Source organism: Natator depressus, chromosome 20 (genome assembly GCF_965152275.1).
Source record: "Natator depressus isolate rNatDep1 chromosome 20, rNatDep2.hap1, whole genome shotgun sequence".
NCBI lineage: Eukaryota > Metazoa > Chordata > Testudines > Cheloniidae > Natator > Natator depressus.
In genome coordinates, this window is record NC_134253.1 from 7,228,426 (window position 1) to 7,247,414 (window position 18,989).

The 18,989-nt window shown below is 49.9% G+C and overlaps 1 protein-coding gene across 8 annotated transcripts in view; it reads left to right on the forward strand.

The window, feature by feature from the left end:
* Positions 1 to 18,989, forward strand: part of WIZ (WIZ zinc finger) — a 150,396-nt gene that overhangs the window by 117,350 nt on the left and 14,057 nt on the right. For 7 of the 8 annotated variants that reach the window (XM_074935093.1, XM_074935095.1, XM_074935096.1 and 4 more), the window contains one exon: positions 17,052 to 17,216. In XM_074935093.1, coding sequence (XP_074791194.1) covers positions 17,052 to 17,216 — 165 coding nt within the window. Of the gene's footprint in view, positions 1 to 12,689; positions 12,845 to 17,051; positions 17,217 to 18,989 lie in introns of those variants that run through there. The other variant, XM_074935098.1, reaches the window with a different exon arrangement.

Consider the following 18,989-nt stretch of genomic DNA (forward strand, 5'->3'; position numbering starts at 1 on the left):
AGGCCTCACAGCCCTTCCTCACCCCGCCCCAGAAAAGATCAGAGAAGTCCTCCAGGCAGCATAGAGGGGCTACTGTAGCAACCAATGAGGGGTCAGGAGGACCATATAAAAGGAAGCAGCAGGGGCAGAGCACGCAGTTGCTGCCTGGAATTCAAAGAAGGAAGACTGCGGACAGCTACTGCAGACAGGACTGAGCCCAGGGAAGGCTGCCAAAGGCTGGGTGCCTGGCTGGCTGGAAGAGCAGCAGGACCATGAACAGGTCAGTGCAGGCAGACTGAGTCCAGTGGACTGAACCCAGAACATAGCCAGACCAGGCAAGAGTACCGTGATGGGCCCATTAGTCTGGTTGAAGACTGAGCCCAGGGAGGGCTGCTGAAAGAACACCAATTGAGGGCACCAAGATGAGCCTGTTGGGTTATTAAAGAAGGCAGTGTCTCTGCAGAGGAAGCCTTCGTGTTATGGCCCCATACCAAGGCTGTGAGAGAGAACTAGACACTGTATACCCCAAAAGAGGGACAGTGTGTGTGACTTGGCTGAAGGGATGCGTCACTGAAGACCCGCTGACAAACCATCAGCCCAGGGACATCCATGAGAGGTGGTGCCACCCTGTTGTAAGAACTGAAAGAAAAGCAGGCTCACACACGACCAGAAAGGAGGGACCCGCAAGAGGTGGGTGCTGCCCCATTCAAAACTGAGTGATTGCAGGCACGTATTGGCGGGGGGGGTGGGGGTGCTCACAAAAGGCAGGTGCCAATGCCATTACGGTTCACCATAGGCCAAGATAATTTCCAGTACCAAGTGCTCCCCTTCGGCCTATCCTCCATCCCAAGGGTGTTTTCAAAAGTTCTAACAATAGTGGCAGCTTACGTTCAGCAGGAAGCAATCCTGGTCTTCCTGTACCTCGATGACTCAAGAGATGCTCCTTCGAGGCAGTGCTATCTTCCACCCAGACAGGCCTTGCTCTGTTCCAGGAGTTGGACCTACAGCTGAATATAAACTGTATCCTTTCAACTGGTACCAGCGTGGATTTCTTTACAAAGGCATACTTAGACTTATTGACAACCAGAGTTTACCTACCTTTGCACAGATTTGTGACCTTGTCAGGTCTGGTAGGGACAATTCAGGGAAGCCCTCACACCACAGTAAGGAACTGTCTTCAACTGTCTCCAGTATGGCAGCTTGTACCTTTGTGGCCAGTCACACAAGTCTACACCTTCACTGCTTTCAGGTTGGCTCAGAACAACATACTCTCCGAGCAGCGACACCTTGGACAGTCTGGTGATGGTGTCCTTGCACATAAAGAAGTCCCTAAATTGGTGGAAGGAGCAACTCAATGTTTATGTGGGCTTCCCTTTCTGTCATCCAACCCAATCAGTGACTCTAACAACCGATGCATCCCTGTTAGGATGGGGAGCCCACCTCAGCACCCTCAAAGTTCAAGGCAGATGGGTAGCCCACAAAGCCAGTCTCCACATCAACCTGTTGGATCTCAGGGCGGTCAGGATCACTTGCCTCCATTTCCTGCCCCTCATCAGGAGCAGGACAATTATGGATATGTCCTGCATGCCCTAAATCAACAAGCAGGAAGAAGCAAGATCCCCCTCCTTGTGTGCCAAAGCCACAAAGCTCTGGAACTGGTGTGTTGCCCACCAGATCCAGATTTCAGCACTCTACCTCTCAGGCATCCAGAACGCCAGAGCTGATGCCCTCAGCAGACACTTCTTCCACAGTCTGTGAAAGGGAGCTAGACACTCAGGTTCTCCAAAGCATATTCCAGAAATGGGGACTGCCAGAAATCCATCTTTTCACCACCTTTGAGAACAGGAAGTGCCCTCTCTTCTGTTCACAAGGGCAGGGGGGTCTGAGTCACCACTCCAATCCCTATCTGGGAGAAAGGCCTATTTATCCACCATGCTACAATACAGAATTGCAAACTATCAAGCTCTGACAGCAAAATACAACTACATCAATTAAGTCAAGCTCTATGCATTCATTGATCAGCTCCTGGAGTCACACTGCGCTTGATGCAGCCAACACAGCAGCTTGGTTCATCTCTACAGCTGTGGTTCCTCCTAGAGTGCTTGCTCATGTCCATTCCAATATAGGTGTGTGCTCACTCCGAGCACCGCTGCTGGAAAGTGTTTTTCCCTCAGTGGTATCCGTCAGGTCAGCTCTGGTGCCCCTGGGAGTTGTGCTCTCATAGCACCGATATAAAGGTCCCTGCCGACCCATCACCCCCCTAGTTCTTTCTTACCACTCATGATGGTTGCTGGAACTGCTTTTCGTTCTTGTTTCTGCAAGTATTCCCCAGTGGAGTCTCTCTACTCTTGTTTATATATAGTTTATTGCAGTTTAGAAGTAAGTTTTAGTTTAGTTACTTAGCAGGGTTCACTAACCGGGATTAACCCCCCTCCCTCCCTGGCATTGGGACATGCCTCGATCTCCAGGCTTTAAGCCTTGTGATTCCTGTCACAAGCCTATATCTGTGAGTGACCCCCCGATCCAGCTGCCTTAAGTGCCTGGGGGAAGCTCTGGTGCGAGAGCGGTGCAACATTTGTAGGGAATTTAAGCCCTGCACCAAGAAGGATAGGGATGCTAAACTTTGCTCTGTCCTCATGGAGGCAGTGCTCTGACCTCCATCGGAGCCAGCACACTCAGACCCATCACCAACTACCGACTGCCTCAGTGAGGAGCACCCCGGCCTTACTTCGAGACACCCAGCACCATTCCCCGTCTCCAGCACCAAGGAGAGAGACTCCGATTGCATCTCCAGGGACAAAGAGAGATTCTCCGGTGAGAGACACTAGGCATGGTTCACCATCGTCGGTGTCTGTGAAGAAACAAAGACCAACAGAGGCCAATCACCAACACAGATCAGCAAGACAGGGGGATACTGCCAGAGTGAAACCCGGCTAGGGCCATCCTGTGGCACCCGCATTCCATGCCGTGCTGTTGACTCCAGTCCCGGAAAGGGAGCCATTGAGACCAGCACCGATAGACTCACCACTGAGAGAGAGGCACCAGAACCCCACAATCCTACCCGTGGCATTGACACAGGAGGCCTTCGCGGCAGCGAGAGACTTACGGGTGCTACCAGTACTGTCATCTCCGGCCTTCTGGGAACAGTCAGGGGAGGCACCGACAGGACAGACCACTGCAGGCTCGAGGCCACAGATAGTTTCGAAGGGGAAACCAGCCATTATAGCGCGGTCCCAGTCCCCTCCCACTCCTGGCACCGGTCAGAGGCACTGGTCAGCACCACTCTACCCTGGTATCCAGAGGGATCCTCAGAGATGGACTCGGAGGTGGAGTCTTACATCTCACAAAGAAGCCAGCATCACCAGTCTAGACACTATCTGGCTATGGACTCGAGTCAAGGGGTCCGACCAGCGGTGTGGCCACCAGGGCAGTGGCAGTTCCCCATGCAATGGCTTTTCTGGAAGCCCTGGGCATTCCCAGTGCAAACTGGGTCCCATGCCAGGAAATCATATTTGGTGGCTTCGGAGCCCAGATTACCTCCACCACCAGAACATGATCCAGACTCCGGTACCAAGGCCACTGTTGTGTATTAGGAAACAGCACTGGTGGGTACTGAAGGCAAAGAGCAGGGCTCAGTGCCGGTCCAAGCATCCTTCTCCTCTTTCCCAGATGAGACAGTCATAGGAACTGATGTTGTGCCCCCACAGGAGGATTATAAAGTGCATCAAGAGCTCCTAAGGAGGGTAGCTCAAAACCTGGGGATCCAGGTGGACGAAATTAGGGAATCCTCCCACTCTCTTGTGGATATATTGGCAGCAACGAGCCCTGCAAGTGTGGCACTGCCCCTGAATGATGCCATCATGGACCCTTTGAAGGTGTAGTGGTAGACCCCGGCATCCCTGCTGCCAATGGCAAAAAGGACAGAGGAGGAAATATTTTGTCCCAGCGAAAGGGTTTGTGTTCCTGTACACACAGACGCCACTGGGTTCATTGGACGTGTCGGCTGAGTGGGAAAGGCAGGGCCAACAGGAACCAACACCTAAGGCCAAAGATGCCAAAAAGTTAGACCTTTTTGGGAAGAAGGTCTATTCGACAGGGGGGTCACCAGCTCAGGATTGCCAACCAGCCAGGCACTCCTGAGCAGACACAATTTCAACTCCTGGAACTCTATGCAAAAGTTTAAGGAGTTGCTACCTCAGGAAGCAAGACCAGAGTTTGCAGCTCTTGTTGCGTCGGACTTGGCAGCCCACCCCATGGCTTCAACAGTCACTATGTGCAGGAGCTCATGGCTTCAATCCTCGGGCTTGCCACATGAGGTCCAATAAACTCTGCAGGACCTCCCCTTTGAGGGTACATTGCTCTTTTCTGAGCAGACAGACTCTAAATTACACAGCTTGAAGGACTCGAGCTACTTGACATTGGTGAGGCCTCTTCTGGAGTACTGTGTCCAGTTTTGGGCCTCACACTACAAGAAAGATGTGGAAAAATTGGAAAACGTCCAGCAGAGGGCAACAAAAATGATTAGGGGACTGGAACACATGACTTATGAGGAGAGGCTGAGGGAACTGGAATTGTTTAGTCTGCGGAAGAGAAGAATGAGGGGAGATTTGATAGCTGCTTTCAACTGCCTGAAAGGGGGTTCCAAAGAGGATAGATCTAGACTGTTCTCAGTGGTAGCTGATGACAGAACAAGGAGTAATGGTCTCAAGTTGCAGTGGGGGAGGTTTAGGTTGGATATTAGGAAAAACTTTTTCACTAGGAGGGTGGTGAAGCACTGGAATGCGTTACCTAGGGAGGTGGTGGAATCTCCTTCTTTAGATATTTTTAAGGTCAGGCTTGATAAAGCCCTGGCTGGGATGATTTAGTTGGGGATTGGTCCTGCTTTGAGCAGGGGGTTGGGCTAGATGACCTCCCGAGATCCCTTCCAACCCTGATATTCTATGGTTCTATGATACATTTAAATCCTTGGGCCTTCCCACTCTATCCCCAGTGAGGAAGCATTATACGCCACAGTTGGTTGTTCGCTTCTTCCCCCCACCTGTTTGACAAGACTATAGTCGGAGAAGGAGTAGGAGCTACAGGAGGAGACCTCCGACATAGTCTTCATCTGTATCTGCAACCCCCAGACACTTGGCAGGGTCAAAGCAGGCATTTTGATGGTACGCTCGGGGATGACATGCCAGGACAATGCTTGGATCCAAGTTCCCCAATTTTTGTAGACCGGTTATCCCACGTCTATCGAGTGTGGGCCCATAACACCTTGGATCAATGGGTGCTACGCATGATAGCACTAGGATATGCCCTTCAGTTTTGTTGTACCCCTCCTTTCCACCTTCCCTCCCCATCCCTCTTCAGGGGCCCTTCTCACGAGCAGCTTCTAGCCCAGGAGGTTCAGTCTCCCCTAAGGGTAGGAGCAGTGGAGGAGATTCCACCAGAGCTAAGGGGCCAAGGGTTCTACTCCCGCTATATCCTAATCTAGAAAGCCAACAGTGGTCTCAGACCGATTCTGGATCTGCGAAATTTCAACAAATTCATGAAGAAGCTAAAGTTCTGCATGGTCTCCTTGTCCCCCATCATTCCCTCCTTGGATCCAGGGGACTGGTATGCCACCCTTGACTTCAAGGATGCTTATTTCCACATTGCCATCTTTCAGAAACACAGATTTTTCAGATTTGTTGTTAACCAGGTGCACTACCAATTTATGGTGCTCCCGTTTGGTCTCTGTGGCCCCTCAGATGTTCACAAAATGCTTGGTGGTCGCGGTCTTTCTCAAGAAGTAGGGGGTCCAGATCTATCTATACCTCGACAATTGGCTGGTAAAAGGTCAGTCCAGATGTCAGGTAGAGGCAGATGTGAGTCTAATTCAGTCAATCTTCCAGGACTTGGGTCCGCTCATAAATGCGCAGAAATCCACCTTCTCCCTGGTCCAGAGAATAGAATTAATTGGGGCAATTCTGGACTCAGTACAGGCCAGGGGTTCTCTCCCAGAAGCACACTTCCAAGCATTAAAAAGGCTTATAGTGGCTGGACCCGCTAGCAGTTTGCACAGGAGTCCCTTTCTCGAGAACAAACTATCAGAGTCCCTCATCACAGGTGCATCCATAATGGGATGGGGAGCTCACTTGGGGTCCCTCAAAACTCAGGGCCTCTGGTCTCTGGAAAAACTCTTGTTACACATCAATATCAGAGAGCTCAGGGCAGTTCTCCTGGCCTGTTGGGCAGGTGCATGTCAGTCTTCGCAGACAACACAACAGCCATGTACTATATCAACAGGCAGGGTGTAACACGCTCTTCTCACCTGTGCCAGGAGGCACTTCATTTATGGGAATTTGCATAGCCCACTCAATTCACCTCAAGGCCTCCTATCTGCTAGGCTCTCAGAACGAGCTAGCAGATCACCTCAGTAGCATCTTTTCCAACCACTATGAATGGTCTATTCATCCAGAGGTCCTACAGGCCGTCTTGTGGAAGTGGGGAACTCCCCAAATAGATCTATTTGCAACCAAGCACAACAGGAAGTGTCTCGAATTCTGCTCCCTCCTGGGCCACAGTCTAGGATATTTGACAGACGCCTTCCTCTTGCCTGGATGGGTCATCTGTTCTATTCATTTCCACCCATTCCTCTCATATGTGAGGTTTTGCTAAGGATCAGATGGGACAGAGCGCAAGTCATCCTGATAACCCCAGCCTGGCCACGATAGCACTGGTTCACTACACTCATGAACCTGTCAGTGGAAATGCCAATTTGGCTACCTGAGGTTCCAGATTTGATATCCCAAGACCACAGCCACCTGCGTCACCTGAATCTCAAGTCACTTTACCTCACGGCCTGGAAGCTCCATGGCTGAACCCCTCAGAGCTAGCATGCTCCAGTCTGGTTTGAGAAGTTCTTCCAGGGAGCAGAAAACCATCCACTAGACCTACATATCTGGCAAAGTGGAAAAGGTTCTCCATCTGGTCAACGCAGAAAGGTGTCTCACCCACGCAGTCATCAGTAGCATTCATTCTGGATTACTTGCTGCACCTGAAGCAGCACGGGCTATCAGTTTCATCAATTAGAGTCCACCTAGCTGCTATTTCAGCGTTTCACCCATGAGTGAAATGGCCAGTCTGTCTTTGCAATCTCGATTTGTAGTCATTTTCTGAAGGGGCTGGACAGACTATACCCCCAGGTACAATGACCAATTCCACCTTGGGATCTTAACCTGGTGTTGTCAAGGTTCATGGGTCCTTCATTCGAGCCCTTGGCAACGTGTTCTCTTCCCTTGTTGTCCTAGACCTTCCTGGGGTCCATTACTTCAGTTAGAAGGGTCTTGGAGATTAGGGCTCTCACGTCACCTGCGTCCTTATCCAGCCTTCCTCCCGAGGGTGGTTTCACAATTCCATAGTAACCAGGACATGTGCCTTCTGGTCTTCTATCCAAAACCCCATGCCAAGAGCCAGCAGCAGAGACTTCACTCGTTAGATATCAGACGTGCGCTGGCTTTCTACATAGAAAGGATTAAATCATTTTGGAAAACTACTCAATTGTTTGTGGCAATTGCAGATAGGATGAAAGACTTTCCAGTCTCAGCCCAGAGAATTTCACTGTGGATCACCTCTTGTATTCACACGTTACAACCTGGCTGTTCTGGCCCTGATGGCACATTTCACTAGGGCACAAGCATCTTCAGCTGCATTCATGGTACAGATCCCTATCCAGGACATCTGTAGAGCAGCAATGTGGACTGACACGTCCCTCCATGTGCTCAAAGATTCCAGGGCCACTCTCCAGTCATTAGGAATTTATACACCTGGACAAAAAAGAAAATTTAGTCCTCAACTTCAGCATAAATCCCCCACACCCCATTCTCTAACTCAACGCTATTATGAGCCTCAAAGGAAAAAATCCATATTTCCAAACAAACCATCAGGCCCTCAATGTTCCTCTTCACAACCATCTGCCTCAAAACATCGGTTTTGACATCCTCGTCGGGGCACTGACAGACCACTCCCTTCAACACCAACTGCAGCTGACCAACCCATCGCATCCATGTGGGTGCCCCTTGCTTCGTTCTACAACAACTGTTCCCCCCTTTTCCCCAATACCCTTCCCTGTCCCTCTTCAGAGACACTTCTCATGAGTTTGTTGAGGAAACACAAGAAATAGATCACCTCCTCTGTCTATGAGCCATAGAACCTGTATCTCAGCACCTACAAGACACGTCTTAGTTCCCGATACCCAAGAAGGAGGGAAGTTGGAGACCCATACTGGACCTCGGAGCACTGAACAAATTTGTAAAGGCTCAAAAATTCAGGATGGTCACAGTAGCAGCAATTATTCCATCTTTGGAACACAGAGATCGGTTCTCTGCCCTTGACATATAGGATGCCTGTTTTCACATACTGATCTTACCTTCCCACAGATGATTCCTCAGATTTATCCTGGGTCAGGACCATTACCAGTACATAATACTCCCCGTTGGCCTCTCATCAGCTCCGAGAGTATTCACCAAAGTCCTCCCTATGGTGACAGCTCACCTACGCTCCCAGGGAATTATGATCTGCCTCTACCTGGATGATTGCCTCCTCAGAGCCTGCTCCTTTGATGAGGCCTTTCAGGCCAACCAAACAGCTGTAGACTTGGTCATGGATCTGGGCCTACAGATGAACATCCAAAAATCGACATGCACCCCTGTACAGCTCCTAGAGTTCATAGGAGCCAATCTAGACTCATTACAGGCAATGACACTCCTACCACAGCACAGGTTCCAAAGCTTGTCCACGCTCATCGGGGCAGTACAAACCAACTCTCAAATATCAGCTAGACACTACCTCCAACTCCTTGGGCACACTGCTGCAGGCATGTCTGTGATATCTCATGCCAGACTTCACATGAGGTTCCTCCAAACATGGTTCAGCTTGGTCTACAGGCCGAACAGTGACAGACTGGACAAACCTCTATCACTGCCCACCAAAGTTAAACACTCCCTGGACTAGTGGAAAGACCCAGCAAATGTCTGCACAGGGATCCCCTTCTCACAACCTTCCCCATCGCTACTTCTCACGACCAACGGATCCCTCATAGAGTAGGGCACACATCTCAACAATCTTACGACACAGGGCAAGTGGTCATCCACAGACATGTCTCTTCACATCAACCTCCTCGAACTCAAGAGCAGTCAGGAATGCCTGCACCTACTTCTTTCCGATAATCAGAGGTACACACCCAAGAGTCTTGACAGACAATATAGCATACATGTACTACATAAATTGTCAACGAGGTGCCAGATCGCCCTCCCTTTGCACAGAAGCACTAAAGCTATGGAACTGGTTCATTTCCCACAGTGTCACAATAGCAGCAGCATACCTTCCAGGAGTACTAAACACGATAACAGACGGTCACAGCCGCAAGTTCCCACACGACCACAAATGTGAAATGAACTCAACAGTACTACTTCTGACAGTGGTGGAAAGCAACTATAGACCTTTTAGCCACTTACCTGACCAAAGAATGTCCATGCTACTGCTCCAGAACAGGCCTCGGACAGCACTCCTTAGGGGATGCTCTCCTTTTATGGGACAAGGACCTTGTATACACCTTTCTCCAGTTCCCTCTATTATCAAAAGATCTGTTTTTAAAAATAAAAAAGAGAGCAAATGTCTTATTGATTGCTCCCTCCTGCCTGAGACAAACATGGTACCCTTAGCTGTCACAACTGGCAATGTGTCCACCTATCTCCCTTCAACCCACTCCATGTCTCCTCTTGCAGAACGAAGGACGCACTCTCCACACCAACCTGCGGATATTCTGACTCAAGGTTGGGTCCTTCGTGGTTCCAGCACATAGAAAGATTCTGCTCTGAGGAGGTACAGGAAGTGTTACTATACAGTAGGAAATTGGCTACCTGTTGTACTTTCCTGAAAAAGTGGACCAGGTGTCAGACTTGGTGTAATTCAAGACAAATTTCCCCGACATCTGCTACTTTCCCAATGGTCCTAGATTATATACTGACTCTCAAGAAATCAGGTTTCAGAGTAGCAGCTGTGTTAGTCTGTATTCGCAAAAAGAAAAGGAGTACTTGTGGCACCTTAGAGACTAACAAATTTATTTGAGCATAAGCTTTCGTGAGCTACAGCTCACAAGTACTCCTTTTTCTTTTTTCAAGAAATCAGGACTCTCTCTTAGCTCACTCGAAGTTCACCTAGTGGCCTTAGCACCCTTCCATCAACAAATAGAGGGATACTCAGTGCTCTCACACCCAACTACATATGATTCCTCAAGGGTACAGAAAACCTTTTTCCCCAACCCAGACAGCCCACCCCAACATAAAATCTGAACTTAATACTAAAGAGTCTGAGTAGGCCATCCTTTGAACCCATGGCGCCCTGTTCAGTCAAAAACCTGTCTGTGACGACAGCATTCTTGGTGGCAGTCACCTCGGCAAGGAGAATAAGGGAGATAACATTTATGGCACTTCCCACTCATACATTATTTTTTGGGGATAAGGTTACTCTCAAACCGCACCCAAAGTTAATCTGCAAGGTGACCTTGTCTTTTCACATAAACCAGCTGATTTACTTCCAGACCTTTTACCCTAAGCCTCACTGTGATAACAGGGAGACTGTTCTGCACACACTAGACGTAGAAGAGTCCTGGCCTTTTACCTGGACAGGATGAAGGCCTTTAGGAAATCTCCTAAACTTTTCCTCTCCACTGCAGAAAGGTCTAAAGGCCCAGCACTATCGTCTCAGACACAGTTTGAGACCCATTTGGAGAGTATCAAACACAGCGATCAGGTCACATCATCGTACCTCCATCCAGAATATGCGCATGATCCATGAAGTCAGTTTCCTCTTCTGTCACCTTCCTCAAGAATGTAGTTATCTCTGAAATCTGCAGAGCAGCAACCTGGGCATCTGCACATATCTTCGCAGAATACTATGCAATTACCGGGGACTGCTTCCGACACTATCTTCGATTCCGCAGTATTGTCATCCATAACTGACTCTACTCCAAAGCCTCAGCCTCCCATTAGGGATACTGCTCGGGAGTCAACTACAGTGGAGCACCCACAGGGACACTACTTGAAGAAGTAGAGGAGGTTACTCACCTTGTGCAGTAACGACAATTCTTCAAGATGTGTGTCTGTATGGGTGCTCCATGACCCACCCTCCTCCCCTCTGCTTCGGCGTTCTTGTCAAGGACTCTGTGGTAGAGAAGAAACTAAGGGGGGTTTGCCTGCGCAGCGCTGGTTAGCCTTGTGGCAGAATACAAGGGGCGGACAGCACATGTGCGGGCCGAAGGGATACTGCTACCAAAGTTCTCTGAGCAGCAGCACAGGGATGCAAGCGGGACACATCCTGAAGAACCATTGTTACTGCACAAGGTGAGTAACTTCCTCTTTAAGAACGATGTCAAAGTCGCATGTATTTCTTCTCCTGGTGAAGGCAAATCATTTCCTCTTTACATTGCACAAGTTAATGAGTGATTTGGAATTAAGGCTCGTTAGCTGCCTTGTGGTTCCAAATCCAGCAAAGCATCCCTTACGTTCAGGCCATTCTCTGGCTCTTAAAAAGGGGAAGTTGGAGGGCGGGGCACTTCCTTTTCCTTGTTTTTATGCAGGTCCAAAATGAGCCACTTCTTGACATATCATGGAGCAATTAATGCTGCAGTAAGTAGGGATGTGTTGGCTGTCCCTGCTGTACTATGTTAGCAGACTGGCATAGGATTTAAAATCAGTTCTGACCACCTGTCCCCTGGGGCTGCTGTGAGGGGGCCTGTCCTGCCCTTTTCCCTCCTTGAGCCTTTCTTGGCACTGCAGGCAGGAAAAGGGGGAGAGACATTAGCCATCTATCAACCTCCTGCTGCCAGGCTTTGCCACGAGCCAAGCAGGACAGTCTGCCTCCATTGAGAGCCTGCTTCAGGGGAAAGGGACAGGTGTAGCCAGCCACAGCAGCACACTGGGCCATGTGGGGAAAAGTCGAGTGGTGTGAGGGACCAGGGACAGGAGGGAGAACTAGGATTTCAGTAACCGGGGAGGTGAAGATGGGGGAACCTGGAGCATGAGCCAAGAGTGGGGGAAGGGGGGCCCCTTTTCTGGGCTCAGCGGGGCCGCCCCTCACGGGAGAGATGCCCAAGCACCGGTCGGCCGAAGGCTGGAGTTTCAGAGTAACCGCCGTGTGAGTCTGTATTCGCAAAAAGAAAAGGAGGACTTGTGGCACCTTAAAGACTAACCAATTTATTTGAGCATAAGCTTTCGTGAGCTACAGCTCACTTCATGAAGTGAGCTGTAGCTCACGAAAGCTTATGCTCAAGTAAATTGGTTAGTCTCTAAGGTGCCACAAGTCCTCCTTTTCTTTTTGCGAAGGCTGGAGTGCCGTCCTGCTGGTAGAAGGCAAGGGGTCATCGGGGGGGGGGGGGGCAACTCCACCTGACACTGCCCTAGGCAGCACCAGCCAGACTCGGCCTCAAGGCCCCTGCCAGCGCCCTGGGGCCCTCCACAGCCTGGCTCTTCGCCTGGGCCTGTGGGCCCTACGCGAGCTCGGCTCTCCTCTGCTCCGGCCTGCCTACGTGCGTGGCAAGTGTCTGCGCTCCCGCCTCGAGGGCTGGGTATCGATTGCTCGGCAGGTGACTGTTCCTGTCTGGCTTTGTGGGGCCTGGTTCGGAGGCGGCTGGCTCGGCGCTCGGCTGCCCCGCCTGACCTGGCGCGGCCCGTGGCTCGGCGCTCGGCTGCCCCGCCTTGTGGCCGCCCTGCATGTGCCGGACCCAAGATGGCGGCCTCCACCGCCTCGCCGCTGAAAGTGACAAAAGCGGCGGCGCCGCCGCGGCCCCAGGAGCAGGGCGGGGACGGGGAGCCTGAGCTGGAGGCGGCGCCCGAGACCGGTGAGGACCCCCCGCTCCACCCGCGGGCCTGGGCGGCGGGAGCGGCCCCACCCAGCCCGCAGCCAGACGGGAGAGGGAGCAGGCCGGACTCCCCCCTCCCCGGCGGTGGAGGGTCCGGGTCTCACCAGGTGTCTGAGCCCGCTCCTTGGCCCTTCCCGTCGAAGAACGAGTGGGCTGGGGGAGAAGACGCAGTTGGCTGTAGTCCGTCCCCGTCCCCCCCTCCCCCCGCCAGGCCGGGCTCAGCGTTCCGCCCAGGCAGCCCGGGTTTAGCGCGCTCCCCGCCCCCGTGGCTCCATGTAGCACCCCCCCCGCACTGACAGCCCGGGTTTAGCGCGCTCCCTGCTCCCCCACCCAACCCCCGGGCTCTGCCCAGCGCCTCCCCTCCCCCCGAGCCCGGGCTCGGCTCGCTGCCCTGCCCCCACCCCGGGGGGCTCTGCCCAGATCACCTTCTGCACTGACAGCCCGGGCTCAGTGTGATCGCCGGTGTCCTGGCGGGCTGTGCCTAGCTTGTTCCCCCTGCCTTAGACTGACAGCCTGGGCTTGCTTCTGGGCCCCCCCCCCCCCCCGGACTGACAGCCTGGGTTCGCTCCCCCCAGCTGTGCCTAGTACACACGCACACGCTATTAGACCAGGCTCAGTGCACTCCCTGTCCCCACCCTGGGGGCTGTGTCCAGCTTCCCCCGATACTGACATGCTGGGCTCACTTCCTAGGGGCTGCACCTAGTTCCGTTCCCCTTCCCCACCTTTTGCATTGATAAGCCAGGCTCATTGCCCCCCTCTCTGCCTCCTCTCTCACTCCTAGGAGGCCGTGCTCAGCTCCTCCCACGTACAAAACATACTGACAGGATGCCTGGAGCACTGTCCTCACTCCTCCTTCCAGATCGCCCCCACTATGGCAGGGCTCTGCCTATTTCTTTGCTTCTCACACGCTGACAGGCCAGGCTCACTGGTTTCCTGATGTGATGGGGCTGTGCTTTCTGCTGTGCTCCTCTGCACTAATAGGCTGGGCTGACTACTTCTCTACCAGTACACCTGGCTCCCCCTAGTCCCTGGGGAGCTGTGCCCAGTGTGCCTCTTCCCCCAAATATAGTGACAGGTTGGGCTTATTGCCTTCTCCCACCCTCAATTCAGCTCTGTGCTCCTCCACATTGACAGGTTGGGCTTACTGCCCCCTACCCTGACCACAAACTTGGCTCCCCTCTGGGGTCGGGGGTAACTGTTCCCAGGTCTGAGCCCTTTCTCATAGTCTCTTTTTCCTTGATTGTGCCCTCCCAGTGAGGAGTAGCTCTAACACCATGAATCTAGGAGCAGAGGATTTGCTAGTCCAGATATGGGGCCCTCTAGTCCTGTCTCTTGTTCCTGACAGCAGCCAGTGCTAGCTGTTAAAAGGAAGGTGCAAGAAACCCTGTAATGGAGAGCTGTGGAATAACCTGCCTATGGGGGAAGCTACTTCCTAAACCCCAAAGGTAGCAGTTGCCTGTTATCTTGAAGCAAGAGGGTTTTTAACTCTTCCAAACTCTTGGCAGGAATGGGGGGGGGACGTCAGTCATTGCTGATATAAATTTTGGATGCTCTCGCCATATAAGCAGACTCATTCCTTCAAGTTGTAGGATTTTATGTATCACCATGATGCCCAAGCACTAATCTCAGGAAGCAACATCAATATTTACCAAGAGCCTGTTAAAAGACACTGTTTTTGAATCATTTTTAAAAACTCTTGTCCTGTTTTGTGTTTCTGGCTAGTGAATGAGGCTGAGGTGTTTCTGCAGAAAGTGACTAGTCTCAGTTTGAGGATATGAAACAGAACAGAGGAAATTGATGTCACCCTCAGAAACTTTCAGAGTCACAGAGACAGCTCTGTAGTTAAATTTAACCAAAAGAAAGATTAAAGAGTCACTTTAATCTGTAAAACTAACCATAAAAACTAAATCTATACAGCAGTTTACCTTAGCATAACTGAAAGAATCAGCCTTTTCCTGTTATATAATAAAGCAGCTAAAGCCCTACCTTGCATTTCCAAACTGTCAAAATGACAGCTTCCTGTTTGACTGTTTTAACTAAAGGGAATAACTTTTATTGGACCAACTTTTGTTGATGAACGAGACCAGCTTTTGAGCATACACAGGGCGTTTCTTCAGCTCAAAAGATTGTCTCTTTCACCAACAGAAACTGCTCCAATAAAAACATTACCTCGCCCACCATGTCTCTCTGATATCCTGGGCTACAAGACTCCAAACAACACATTTAATATTTAAGGCCCTTTAAAGAGCAGTGGCTTACTCCTCTGTAGTTGGACACATTGCTATGAATTCCTTTTTGTGTTACAGTGCAGTTTTTCTCTAAACAACCATTAAGTTAAGTTTTTGTTTTGTTTTATGGTTTCTAGAAGTAGGTAAAATAAACGTGATTTTTATAAACTTCCCACATTTTATTTTGGAGATTTCCCGTTGCCGTGTCTGTTCATGTCATCTTTAATATTTTCTGTCTGTTTCTCTTTGGGATTCAACTGATCTCTGTGCCTGGTACAGTGTCCCTGTCCTACTGTTCCAGGCACCCTTCCATTCAAATACCCCTTCAAAACTTTTTTTATCCAGTTTGCTCTTGGTGAGCTCAGCTGTGCCACTGGGTGCTTCCCCTATCCTGCTGGCTTTCAATGAAAATAAAGCAAATATTACAAACACAACATAAACAGTCCAACTGTCCGTAATTAATGCTCTCCCCGAAGCAATGTACCAATCCAGTTGTGTTCTCTCTTCCCTGTGGTTGTCACTTCTTGTGCCTTTAGCCATCTAACCTTGTAATGTAAACACTACTAAGCATAGTCCTTGTGCTATGAACAGTCCTACTGATGTCCTGATAGTACGTGCTACACACAGTAGGAATTGTTGGCAGGATTGTAATTTCCTCAAGGCCGGGACCTGTTGGCTTGACCGTAAAACGCTATGGATATCAGTGATGCTATGTAAACTAACAACTCACTAGCTACAGAGAAGTGGTCAGGGACCCTCTTTGTTTTGTACTTGTACGATGCCAGGCTCAGTGGTGTTCTGATCCATGGCTGAGGCTCATTGGTCCTGTCAGTCTAGAGACAAGAAGATATGGAATGTGTTTCGCACTCTGTGGCGAATACCATCATTTCATACCACTCTGTGTTCCCTGAGTCACTGCTGATAGCATGGAAGCATGGGGATTACAGTGGACGAGAAGCTGGATATGAGTCAGCAATGTGCCCTCGTTGCCAAGAAGGCCAGTGGCATATTGGGCTGTATTAGTAGGAGCATTGCCAGCAGATTGGGGGAAGTGATTATTCCCCTCTATTTGGCACTGGTGAGGCCACACCTGGAGTATTTTGTCCAGTTTTGGTCCCCCAGTACAGAAGGGATGTGGACAAATTGGAGAGAGTCCAGCGGAGGGCAACAAAAAATGATTAGGGGGCTGGGACAAATGACTTATGAGGAGAGGCTGAGAGAACTGGGGTTATTTAGTCTGGAGAAGAAAAGGGTGAGGTGGGATTTGATAGCAGCCTTCAGTTACCTGAAGTGGGGTTCCAAAGAGGATGGAGCTAGGCTGTTCTCAGTGGTGGCAGATGACAGAACAAGAAGCAATGGTCTCAAGTTGCCACGGGGGAGGTTTAGGTTGGATATTAGGAAACACTGTTTCACTAGGAGGGTGATGAAGCACTGGAATGGGTTACCTAGGGAGGTGGTGGAATCTCCTTCCTTAGAGGTTTTTAAGGCCCGGCTTGACAAAGCCTTGGCTGGGATGATTTAGTTGGTGTTGGCCCTGATTTGAGCAGGGGATTGGACTAGATGGCCTCCTGAAGTCTCTTCCAACCCTAATATTCTGTGATTCTAAGCTTACACTGTGGATTTCTGTATATTCCAATGCAGTGATGACTTGATCCCTGCATTTGCATCCGTGAGCTATAGTCCCTATTCTCTTAATGATCCAGCTCCAAAAGCATCTGTTTGCTGTAAACCTACCTATCAAAAACTTGTTTTTCCATTAATAGATAGTATTAACTGGGATATTTTTTCACTTCCATTCTTGGTGCTTGGCTGATAACATTGAGCTAATGAGTAACTTGTAGGGTATTTTAATCAAATGTGGAATGGTTTAACCTTTATTCACTGTTCCCCTTGAGTGAGTTTCATTAATGCTTTACTGTTTACAGCTCGGACTGAATGTTTCCTTCTCTCCCTGGCAGTTATGGCCTCTGAGGAGGAAGAAATGGTTGCCATGGAAGTGGGGTCACCACCCATCCCAAAGAAGAGCACTTCCGCTGGGCAATTGGATCAAACTCCAAACAGAATAGGGACCAAACTGTCTCCTGAGCCTCCTGGAAACAAGCCAGACTCCCAGGATTCCAAAAGTGAGTGCTTTTCAGATTATGGCTCAACTTCATTCTGTAATTCATCTCCGTAGCAGCTGGCCTCTCGTACTGAGGGAGAGGCACTTTTCTCAGCTATTTCAGAGGAACCCTGGGAGCCTTGTTTTGTTGTTCTTTATTGCATGTAATTTTCATTGAAAAAAATTAAGCTTTTTTTTCCCTACATGAACAAATTATTGCCCAAGTCCATCACTTACAAGGCATCTTGCAGTCATGAACCAGCACACAAGAGAGGCCATACGATAGCAAACTAGTGAGCGTGACAAAATGGGAAGATATCCGTAAAGAAAGAGCTCGATGATGATGATTTATTGGTGATCGCACCCACTGTGTGCCAGTCACTTTCCAAAACTTTAAGAGGATGGTCTCTGCTCCAAGGATTTAAGAACAGGACAAGGCCTTTATTGGCTCCTGTTCCTGATTACCCAGACCCCACATTCCTGTTTGTGATTTAATAGACAGCAAGTCATGTTAAAAATAAATGAAAACTCCTTGCCCTTGGCTGTTTCCCTGTTGCCCGGAATTATGGGGAATTGTCATTGATGTGGGAAGGTCATTGATGTACTTGCAGTTAGACTTCTTCCATCCTCATCATAACTTGGCAGAAAGAGACTCTGGGGTTTTAGTCTGCCTTGGGCAACAGGTGGAGTTTTCAAGTAGTCTCTCTTAAAATCACTGGATTAGCACCATTGGGCTCTTCTGTTGCAATCCCTCTTCATTCAAAACAGCATCAAATGTGCCCTCTCTGAGAAAGGAATGGAGCTGGCAGGCAGGCTGGGTCTCTGCGCCTATTCAGTGCATGGGATGATAGAATGAAAGATGGTCCTGTTGGAGCAGGGCAGTGCTCACACGTTGCTGTGGTGAGGAGTCATGTTGGCAATTTGCCATGAACTGAAGGGCTGGCTCTAATATGAATAAATTGGAGGGGACTGCTGCCACCTTTGTTCTTAGTACTCTAGTGTGGCCCTGGAGGCTAGAGGTCCCAGACTACAGCACCTTATTGTGATCAGAGCTGTCATGGGCAATTTGCCAAACAACATGCATTGTGATGGAGTATTGCATGGCCTCTTAGGCTATCTGCTCCACTCTACTGCCAGCCAGGACAGTTCCCATGATACCTTCAGTACTCCAAATGTGGGTTTGTCCAGTACCTCCCATAGCAGGTGATTCAGCATAAGTAGAAGGTTGCATGATCAGGAAGCTTTTCCTGGTGTCTGTCTTGAATTCTGCCCTTAGTGAAAGAGATTGGTTTAGTTACACTCCCTTATAACTTTGTAAATGATTCCTCTCTGTCCTGGGTGTTTGCATCTTTCAGATGTCTTTAGGCAGGTATGTCCCTTCTTTGTCCTTGTTAGGGCTCACTTAAACAGTCTCAGTCTGACCTCATAACTGAGTCCCTCCAGCCCCTTGGTTTCTTCCAGTTTGTGGGTTTGCTGATAATGAGATGCCTAGAAATGTATACAACGTGCCAGCTCAATTTGCACCATATCCCTTATTGTAGGTCCCAGAGTGGGCCAGGCACTGTACAGACAGCAGAAACCCCTCGGGTACCATTTTGAAAAGGAACATGGGTGCTTCTGAAAATGTCACCCATGGTCCCTGGCCTGAGAATTACACTATAACCTAAGAAGCAATACAATAAAGAATAATAAACTGTGAGGGGAAAGGGACTGCAAGGGGAGCAGCAAAGTTAACATCTGTAGGAGGATGGCCCAGATCTGTTGTCCTTTTTCTGCCATATCACACTGCAGACTC